The sequence below is a fragment of the Macrobrachium rosenbergii genome, chromosome 12 (genome assembly GCF_040412425.1).
Source record: "Macrobrachium rosenbergii isolate ZJJX-2024 chromosome 12, ASM4041242v1, whole genome shotgun sequence".
In the NCBI taxonomy this organism is placed as follows: domain Eukaryota; kingdom Metazoa; phylum Arthropoda; class Malacostraca; order Decapoda; family Palaemonidae; genus Macrobrachium; species Macrobrachium rosenbergii.
This window is the reverse complement of record NC_089752.1, coordinates 31,419,520-31,431,383: the sequence shown is the minus strand read 5'-3', so window position 1 is coordinate 31,431,383 and position 11,864 is coordinate 31,419,520. Positions and strand designations below refer to the sequence as shown.

The 11,864-nt window shown below is 35.3% G+C and overlaps 1 protein-coding gene and 1 long non-coding RNA gene across 2 annotated transcripts in view; one reads left to right on the top strand and one right to left on the bottom strand.

The window, feature by feature from the left end:
- The window catches only part of LOC136843607 (uncharacterized), a 268,880-nt gene that overhangs the window by 135,937 nt on the left and 121,079 nt on the right, over positions 1-11,864 (bottom strand). The gene's annotated exons all lie outside the window — the stretch shown is intronic.
- The window catches only part of LOC136844503 (heat shock protein DDB_G0288861-like), a 39,270-nt gene that overhangs the window by 17,356 nt on the left and 10,050 nt on the right, over positions 1-11,864 (top strand). The window contains exon 2 of the mRNA XM_067113827.1: positions 4,714-5,297. Within this exon, the coding sequence (XP_066969928.1) occupies positions 4,714-5,297 (584 nt within the window). The remainder of the gene's footprint in view (positions 1-4,713; positions 5,298-11,864) is intronic.

The window sequence follows — 11,864 nt, the reverse complement described above, 5'->3', positions numbered from 1 at the left end:
TCTTTTGGAGGCTTACTGTATTTCTTTAATTGAAAATTTTTTATGTAATTCCTAGAATGAAGTTCATTCTGAGGCCTTGATCGCATGTCACTTCTGCTCAGCCTGGTCGACCCTACCAGAGTCATTTTCAGGTGTTCACTGTGCTTCTGCTTCTGCTTCTGCTTCTCGCTCTTCGTTTGTTCATTTATTTTAACACATCTACTCAGTCCTCATGGGGACATTCATTCTTAAGTCCTTCCCAAATTAAATATTTTATCTTGATCGGATTTTTTCCACTGTTGGTAAACATCGACATTCACTATGTAAGATGGTTATTTTCCTTCTAGATTTTATAAAGTTCAGATGTTGAAAACTCTTTACTTAAATTTATTTTTATTGCATTAACTGAAGCATTATGAAGAAAGAATAGTTTTGTACATTCCTTTTCTTTATCTGGATTTGATTTCTTTCCTATTGGCAGCAGATCTCATGGTCTACGCCTTAGGACACCAAAATTATGAGATAGCTTCCTGACGTATCATTACCTTTGAAATCTTCTCCAGGCTCATCTTAGCTTCGTCTAAACCAACCTCTGGCATCGACCTCGCAACTTTCTATCACAAGAATGTCTCTCTTAAAAGTTACCCGATAAAGAAATTTTATTTGGAAAATGATCGATTTATACCATGTAAAACTAACGTTATTATTTACGCTTTGTGCAAATTCTGTTAGAATATTAAAAAAATCAACAATAGCATTTTGGATTCAGGGAAAACACTCCTTTTCCGTTCAAGGTCGGAGTCCTTTGCAAAACTACTTACTCCTGGCTTTGCCCCTTGGATACCTTGCAACAAATACCTAAGGGTGTAGGGTTACCAAAATATACTTATCCTAACATTCTATTTTTCAATATATCCATGCATGGACACTCGACAACATGAACGCAAGCATGCAAACCATGCATATGGAAAACGTTCACTAACAGTTATGGCAACTGACTTCAGCGAATGAATACATTCAGCACACTTGCTATTTGCGACATCTTTCTGACAGTGTACACGTAGACATCGCACACTAGCTGTTTACGACATGTGCGTTTACACTGTCAGAAAGAATCCGTTAAAAGGCGAGACAGTGGACTTGACTTCCCGAACACTTTGCAAAATTACATTTCTGACGTGACACCCAAATCGAAATGTCTTTGCCTTTTGACAACCTCCTAAAGTTTTTGACCTAAATTCGAATAGCAAACCACTGTTTCATCACCAATCTCAAATTTTATCATTCGTAAAATACTGTCGCCGAATAAGTCAAAAGGATATTTTACCCGATTGGCAAACTTCCACAGAAAGGAACGGGAATGTTTAAAAAAATATCATGATAAGATTAAAGGAAACATATTGATAAAAAAATCAAATTAAGTTTTAAATATAATTAAGCTCTGAAGCATAAAAGCAAAGGAAAGGACAGCTCGGTGCACTATAAAGCAAGAGACCTTACACTCACTTCTATCTAAAGCGACGGTACAGAAGCAAAGGCACAGTCCACGGATTTTAAGCATTGGTTATATGATTACATATGGTTTCAGGCTGATAAATGTTGCATCTGGGACAACCTAATGGGTGGACATAGACTAAAACATACTACTCGCAACCTCCAAAGCCTGACTGAAAGCAGGGACGTTGACTGATCCCAGCAATTTACAATCACGATCAGGGAAAGTGGAAAGTGCCCAAACGACTTTTTACTGCGCGTACGATGGTAAAAGACACGCTCGCACTCTATTTCCATTAACTTCTCTCGGTCATAGACCTGACCTTATCGAGTATCGATTGAGTATACTGTGCTCATCCCATCACTTACAGAATTTTAGCGGCGTCATTTATAAGTTTTCGTTTTCAATCAGCCATGGCATAAATATGAGCAAAATCATTTCCTCTTTGGTCCGGTAATTGGAGCTTTCGCAAAATCTGACTCACCTTTTGCACGCAAAAAAAAAAAAAACTTCTGTTGAGGTTTTCTTCTATTTCTTTTTTAACCTTACCTTCAACTATCATTGTCTTTCTAGGCTGGGCATATGAATGAGCATTTATTTCAAAGTAAAGATATAAATTCAATGATCATCACCATCATCTAGCAATGATAGAATACCGAATCTAAAGTAAAATTAACCTAAGTTTCGGCACCATTGAAAATTTTACCATTAAAATGCTAGGGTCATATTTAAGATATAGGACTGATGGAAATCGCCTCACCCACTAACTGTGAGCACTTAGTCCATACTGCACATGAAAAATCATATTGCGCATTAGTCTCCACATACATCAAACGACTACCTAATCTGCTTCCGCTACAATTTTTCTTACTGTCATTCCTGTGTCTTAAGATACCGTCTTACGAGAAAAGTTGAGGCCAGAGGTAATATATAGCATGTTACATTAAATAAGCGAGACCAGAAATTTGAAACCATATGATTATGAACTATAAAAAATTGTGAGAGCAATGCCCGCCATACTTCATACCCATCCCTCCTCGAACGGAAAGGAGGAACGAGTAGCACGACAAGAACACATTTTCAATTATGCTGAAAATGCGAACAATAAATTGCAGCGCTAGAAGGTTTTATTTTGCTCTCATTTTGAGGACTGATTCCACTTCGAAAGCAATCCCAGGTCCCATTAATCATCGCCCATTTCCCTTATTATTTACAGATGGAGAATCATTTAATAGTCATCTAAAGTTATCTTTCACAACCAGAAAAAAAACGTCGTATTACAGAATCGTCTAGATTTGTAAACCTGCCACTTAGCTAACAGAAATACCTGTTCCATACCTTAATGGAGAAAAATATTTCTGGAATTGTAAGAATACTAAAGCTTTCGAACTGTGGCCAAGTCAGCTTCCTTGTATGGAGTCTTGCTATAATGATTATTAACCCCACTATTCACAAAGGCACCAGTAAGAAAGGAAATTCCCTCATGATAGAACCGAAACTAAAATAGGGAAAAATAAAAACAAAACTGCCCACCACAGGCTTGCTGTTAGACTAGACAGAGTAGTATTAATGCTACACCAGAGAATCATCACCAGAATGAAAAAAAAAAAACATCGCATTTCGGAATCGCATCATACCTCTGCATGCTGAGAGGTGTCATGCAACCCAATGCTCAATGAATCATAAGCAACGCCATGCACAAGGATATCTCAGGGAGGTGATACTGGTTATGTACAGGAGCAGCCGGGGTCTCTGACGTGCAAATCACCAAAGCAAATTAGGGCTTTTATTGCAGCGGGAGAAAACACTCATCGCCCCAACCATTCTTTCTCTCTCTCTCTCTCTTTAGGCTCCCCGTCTTTCTTTTCTGGATGTGTGTTTTTCTCCCTCCCAAGGCCTGAGGTTCGGTAACTAGAGGATTCTGAGATTAAATGGTATTACTTAAAAGGCTGAAGGTATTATGGAGATGCCGGGAGTAAATAATGAATAAATTGGTTAACATTATTAGTACCACTGTAACTAGTGAGTTTTTAAGACTTTCCTTTTGGTCCATATATATATATATATATATATATATATATATATATATATATATATATATATATATATATATATATATATATATATATATATATATATATATATATATGTATATGTGTGTGTGTGTATATGTATGTATGTAAGTATGTATATACATACATAATTATATATATATATATATATATATATATATATATATATATATATATATATATATATATATATATATATATAATCGAAAAAGCTACAAACGTCCTTTAATATCAATTCACTCTACCTCGGAAGTAATATATTTTCATATATGTTACCGAAGGGAATTTTAGTTGATAATAAGTCCACCGTCCCGTGGGGTCAGACCAGCGACGGACGAGGAATCAGGACTACAGTGACACACTAACCAGTCGGCCACAAAGAGGTATAAGTGAATACCATCTCCCATCAACTCACCCGTCGAACTCAGGTGTTTTGCGTTTGGAGACGATATCCACCCACCTCTGCCATGTTGACCGTGTAGTGCGTTTGTCGCACGTAGCCATATTATGACTATTTATCACATCACCGTGATTCATATACCATCAGAAAGCTACAAACGTCCTTTAATATGGCTACGTGCGACAAACGCACTACACGGTCAACATGGCAGAGGTGGGTGGATATCGTCTCCAAACGCAAAACACCTGAGTTCGACGGGTGAGTTGATGGGAGATGGTATTCACTTATACCTCTCTTGTGGCCGACTGGTTAGTGTGTCACTGTAGTCCTGATTCCTCGTCCGTCGCTGGTTCGACCCCACGGGACGGTGGACTTATTATCAACTAAAAATTCCCCTTCGGTAACATATATGAAAATATATTACTTCCGAGGTAGAGTGAATTGGATATTAAAGGACGTTTGTAGCTTTCTGATTGTATATGAATCACGGTGATGTGATAAATAGTCATATATATATATATATATATATATATATATATATATATATATATATAGCTTCTTATGTTTCTTATAACAAAATACATACATACATACGAACACACACACACACACATACATATATATGTATGTATGTATGTATGAATGTATGTGTATTTTGTTATACGAAACATAAGAAGCTACTAATCAGTTTTATCAAAGGAGTACAAGTTTACTTAAGTTTACTAACCTTCAAAAATTATTATTATTTTTTTTTTTGTTTGTTCCAGAGAGCGTGGAAGGTGACACATTGATCGCAAAGGCCGGAGGCAACGGTAAATCTCGCCGAGGAAAGCTCAACTGTCAAAAAAACAATTGCCCTTCTGTGGGCAAAGGAGAAAGAGTTGACGGAGTAGGGGTAGAGGGAGTCGGGGCTGCAGTTGGGAAAGGAGGAGGTGGCGAAGGTGGCGGAGGAGCCACAACCAAAAGCAAGCGCCCTCAATACTGCACAATCTGCAAGAATCACAACCAGCAGGTTTTGAAAAAGCGACACAAGTGTCCATACAGTGACTGCCAGTGCCCTTTGTGCCAACTATCAAGACGCGTCCAGTGCATCATGTGCCATCAGCAGAGGCTCTGGAGGTTCAGAAAGAGCATGGAAAAGAATGGGTCTTCCCACGGAGGAAGCGAAGTCTCGACCACTCCAAACTCGTCCTCTGCTTCTCCTACCTCCCCAAATTCTTCGTCCTCCTCTACTTTTGCTAGCGAAAGAGATTGCCAATTGCAAGAATCGGCTTTAGATGATCCTCTGGGTGGCTCCGAACTCTCAAACGGAAAAGAAAGATTAAAAGGTGAACGTTCTGGTAAACAACAGGTAAGTCTGTCACTAATCTCCGAATTTAAAAAAAAAAAATCTAATTATATGTGCAAGCGCAAACTTCATAAGACACTAGTTAATTTGTAATTTGGAACGCAAAATAGGCATAAAATCGCTACTAACACCACTGCTACTAATAATAATAATCAAATAATTCTTGCTTGCAAGCAGAATAGCCTACCCCTACAGGTATGGCCAGGTAAGTTTACTAGTAAATTATGAGACTTTGGTAAATAGGTTCTCAAACGAGCACGATTATTGGGGAAAGGCAGGTATAATCCCACAAACAAAATTTTAGCTAAGCATCGTCTTCAAAACCAAAAATTTTAGGACCTCAAATGTTCTTAAATTTCTGGTCCAAGCAGTTGTCAGTCTTTAAAAAAAGATGAAGGTTCCTAGATACAATAAGATACCGCAAGAGGCAAACTTTTGCCAGAACTCGTCACATAACGGGCAGTATGTGCTATCAAGCAATCTGTTAATGGTAGCCTACGTGTCTAAACTGATCTGGATAAATGCTTGTAAGTGGGAGCTGTCGAATAATATAGTACTAGCCAGGCAGCTTTTTCTTGATTTGTTAAGATGGCCTTAATTTTAATTCAAAAGTCAATAGGTTTCGGAGAAATTCTAAGCAACCTGACGAAATTTAAAGCTTTTAGCACCATCATTTAGAAAGCTATCATGCTTGCATATGATTAGCTAGCCGATCTCGTGATGATGAACTGCAGAAGAGAAATATGAAAAATAAAGCTGCCATTTAGGCGTTGAGGAAGTAGCAGTAGTTGTAGTATTAGCAGTAGCGAAAGACATTTGGCAGTACTCCACCTCTGTAAAGTGCAATCTGAATCACAGCAAAATACATGACTGAGATGAAGGGTCCCAGAACCGAATTCGTTGGACACCGATGGTCAGGGAGAGCTGGGCTGGTGGTGGTGAGATGCTTATAAATAAGAGGAGAGGCCTGTTAGTCAGGCTAACTTGCTCGCACATTATGAACAGTAATGGTCGATGGAACCATAACGATATTAGTCGGGTTACAATGACGACGATGGCTCAGTTTGACAACGTGCATTATAATTATTAAATTCAAATTGCTTCCCAAAGAGACAGTGAAAAACGACTACGGAAGATACTTTGCCATTTTAATACTGCATTCAATAATCGATGGCCGGCGAAGTGATGTTTGACAAGGATGTTTTATTTTTGTGACGCAGATTAGTGACTGACCCCCTGGAGAGATTCACAAAGAATATCTATAAAACTTTCAAAGGGATAGTTTACAAATGCTTTGCTTTTTTTCAAATTAGCCTCAAATAAAAGAGATAGATAGAGAGAAAGAAGAAAGGTGTTATTTCCATCATTACTTGAAAAAAAAATTATTTCCATCATCAATTATTTGATTTACTTAGCAAAAGTCAAAGTTACTTCCACTGTCAATAGAGAGAGAGAGAGAGAGAGAGAGAGAGAGAGAGAGAGAGAGAGAGAGAGAGAGAGAGAGTTATGAGATAATCCTCCACTTCCCCAAATGTACTTGGTTGCGATGCCACACACACACACACACACACACACACACACACACACACACACACACACACACACTCCCTCCCACAATAAAATTTGATTTCAATGAATCTCGGCATAGCGAGAGACCCCTCGAAAACCTGCAATCCAGAAGGCGCGTGCAGCAACACACGACCAAAATAACGAATCGCTTGCACATGGCAGTTCAGCAGCTTAGCCTCCATTACCGGGCCTGCCGAGTTCTTTCTTCTTGATTACCGAGTGCTTTGGATCCGTGCTTGCTTCGACATATCAACGGCCTAGTTATTCATCTATTTATTTACTTATTTGTTAAAACATTTTTACCACGTCTGTCATGAAGTTGATTGGCCGTGTATTCATCCTCAGATTGCTTTGATTGGTTTGTATTATCGAGAAGTCAAGAGAACAAGGGTCGCAAACAACACCTAAATATGGAACAATGAAAAAAAATATGAAAACCTAAAAATACCAGCGCTTACTAGAATCAAGCAGAGGCATTAATTAAAATCTAAGGACACTGATAAACTTGATAAATACCTCAACATTCACAGTGACTGATCAAATCTCTCGTCGTCTCCACCCTTCAATAAGTATTATTTACCATCATACATTTTGAGATATAGGGAGGTGAAGGTAGATAGTAACCACGGCGATAGTGGCCGAGGAGGAGGTTGGGGGTGGGAGGTATGATGGAAAAGACGACGACGACGTTAAAACATGTTTGCTTGCTTGCATGCGAAATGGAAGAACGACTTCTTTCTTTATTTGACATTCAGTGCATCTCTGCTTGATTCTTCTCCATTAAATAAAAAAGAGAAACCCACCCAGCAATTTGGACAAGGGGACTCTCAAACCCAAGTAGTTTTATAAGATTGATTCACCTTGCAGCAAAGTAGCATTTATTGCAGTCGACAACTGTCAGTTCAACCATTTTTAAATGCTTACCTGTTTTCGCTTAATTGCATAATTATTTGGTCAGTTTAGTTTCTGACAAGGTCAAAAAGCAAATATAACTTATTTTCTATAAAAATACAATATACATACAATTTACACAAATTGTATGTATATTGTACATCTATGTGAAAATTTGCTATTCAATTTTGTATTTTATTTTGAAATTTACTTGCTGCATACTGCATTGTGAAATATGTAGTTTACAACAAAGTAATGTCAATCAATCACACGTAAACAAAACATAACCACCGGAAATTGAGGATATAGGAGATATGTTACTAAAAAAAAAAAAAAACTTGCGCCATAAAGAACTCTCTTGATTGTGCATTAAAACAATTACCTTAAACAGAAATAAAATCTGAAATTTAAACACAACCGCTCACACTTTCATAGATACTAAACTTTCTGCTGCATTATCTAGGTAGCATACACGAACAGATTTTTTGTAGAACGGACAAGATCTTTATACATGCAAGTACATACATATACACGTATAAATATATACACATATATAAAAATTTATATATATATATATACAAATATATATGTTTGTTTTTTTCAGATAAAAAAAATTAGGTTTAAATAACTATTCAATACTTTGCTGCTGGAGAGACTGTTCATATATAAAATCAATACATTAAGTGAAGAAACTATAGAATCATGCCTACGGATTAACTGAAAAAGGTGTGTTTCCGTTATATTAAATAACAAAGATCATAACGCCACATGCAGAGACTGGGAGAGGGGAAATCATACCAAATCTTTATATGAAGGAACTACTGTAGAAGTTATCGGACTATTTTACAAATCGGTAAAATTGGAGCCTGCCCAATCACAAGAAAGACCCTTGAGTATGGAAAAACCTAATTAGCTTATATGAAACTAAGGATAACTATGGTGAACTAAACTAAACAGAATTATAAACGAAGGAATTTGTTATTAAATCTGTGAATTACAGTAATAAAAAATGTAGCATTTATTAAGTAAATTAAAACATTTAGTCTAACCCGCTCTGTGCAATGACAAACCACGTCAATTTGCATTTTATGGATATGACAAAATAGGGGTCATTGAACACGCAAAAACCAATATTCACTCCTCTGTGGCAAAAAAAGACGAGACGCAGGGCATACACACTGCGAAATAAAGCATGGAAAATGTACATGCAGTATACCTTTTACGCTGATTGACGGTGGAAATAGGGGCCATTCTTTGAAATAATGAATTATAAGGTTAGCTTTCATACCTATGATTAAAGAGACAGTACCGGTTGAATTCTATACATACATACATAAGTATATTTTTCATATTTTCATATATGTGTACATATATACACACATATATGTATGTATGTATGTATGTATGTATGTATGTATGTATGATATAATTAACGGAGAAGACGATTAATTTTAAAATTAGATTAACAAGTCATTAAAGGAAATTACAGAGGCACAATCGAGTACGGTTATCAACAAACGATTGCACTCACGAAGAGAATCACTACCACGCACTATATGTTGCAGATTTAAAAATTACTAATCAATATAGTAAAGAAAAATAAAATTGACAACACTAACGAAACATGAAAACGTTTCCTGACATTAGCAATGTTTACTGATGTTCAAAAATTTAGTATATCAACACTAAGGCCAACAAGTTTAATAGAGTCTATAGCTTATTCCTCTTTCACGCTAAAATGAAGTAACGGGAGGAGAGAGAGAGAGAGAGAGAGAGAGAGAGAGAGAGAGAGAGAGAGAGAGAGAGAGAGAGAGAGAGAGAGCTACTGTACGAGATGTCACGATACTGGAAGAAACGCCAAGGACATCCTAAGAAAATGGGACAAAAATGAACAACGCATGAAACAATTGTTAAGAAAACAAAAATGAAAAAATAACCGCTCAAGGTATAGACAGTCAATATGCAGCACTGAGATACAATCTCTCTCTCTCTCTCTCTCTCTCTCTCTCTCTCTCTCTCTCTCTCTCTCTCTCAGCAAGGTTTAAATTTGAACAAAAGGTGAAGCGAACAGGCTTAGGCAATGTATTGAAATGAGAAGAATCACAAATAGTTACACCAGAAATAATGTATGTCAATTCTATGTTGCACGAATTCTGAATTTCGCAATGGCACATATGATAAAGCTGCTGTGCAACTCGAGAGATTTTGACATATTGCTCTTTCTCTGTCTGTGTATATATGTGTATGTATATGTATATGTATATATACATATATATATATATATATATATATATATATATATATATATATATATATATATATATATATATTTCAGACATATAGATGTATATATTTATATACATATATATGGACACAAATATATATAGGTATGGACAGTCAATATGCAGCACTGCGATACAATTCTCTCTCTCTCTCTCTCTCTCTCTCTCTCTCTCTCTCTCTCTCTCTCTCTCTCTCTCTCTCTCTCTCTCAGCAAGGTTTAAATCTGAACAAAAGGTGAAGCGAACAGAATTAGGTAATATACTGAAATGAAAAGGATCATAAATAGTTAATTCTATGTTGCACAAATTCTGAATTTCGCAATGGCACATAAGATGCAGCTGTTGTGCAACTCGAGAGCTTATGACATATTGCTCTTCCTCTGTCTCTGTGTATGTATGTGTATATATATATATATATATATATATGTGTGTGTGTGTGTGTGTGTGTGTGTGAGTGTGTGTGTGTGAGATTTATATATTGAGAAGAAATGATTTTCTGGACTGGTTTTGATTTATGGGGTGTCATAAAAATCTTCGTAGGATTATACTGAAATGGTATTGTGCCCTGGCGAGTTTTTGTGAAATGCTTATGACAGGTAAATAGATGGATAAAATGATGACGTCCTCGGGTTAATCCTTTCGATGAGAGGCTTCAGGAGAGCTTTATCCTCGGTGTGAGCCTTCCAGTGCCCCTCTGACAAGTTATTTTTTTTTTTTTGATGATGGTTGCCTCTAGAATCATTCTTTGGTATGAAGAGGCAATTTTAAATACCAAAGATAACGCACTCCAGTTCAGTTCGATACCCAAGTTTTAGATTAAGTCGCACTATATTTCACATGAAATATTACAAGGACCGCCGTATACGGGTCTAAATGTTGGCTTGTTCCCCTTATTACGGAAAGAATAAATAATATTCCCACACAAACGCCACGTGTGAGTAGTATATATATATATATATATATATATATATATATATATATATATATATATATATATATATATATATATATATATATTATATATATATATATATATATATATATATACATATATATAATATATATATATAAAATATATAATATATAACATATTATATATATATATATATATATATATATATATATATATATATATATATATATACATATATAAAATATATAATATATAACATATTATATATATATGTATAAATATACATAATATATATAATATATATATATATATATATATATATATATATATATATATATATATATATATTACACACATGTGGCGTTTGTGTGGGAATATTATTTATTCCTTCCGTAATAAGGGGAACAAGCCAACATATTTAGGCCCGTACACGTCGGTCCTCGTAATATTTCATGTGAAATATAGTGTGACTTAATCTAAAATTTGGGTATAGAATCATAATTATTATATATATATATATATATATATATATATATATATATATATATATATATATATATATATATATATATATATATATATATATTGATACATGAAACATACGTACCGGGGTCTAAGCGATGTCAGGCAGGGCAGCCGATCGAGACCACAGGTCTACCCCAAAGCCAAATCAAAAGTCCTTCAAAAGAAGGCATCGTGCTTACCCCATACAAAAATGGGAATAAAAGCACGTTAAAAGAAGAAGAAGAAGAAGATATATATATATATATATATATATATATATATATATATATATATATATATATATATATATATATATATATATATATATAATATATATAATTTATATATTTATACAATACATATATACATACATATATGAATACAAATATTAAAACCAGTAATCGTTCGTAA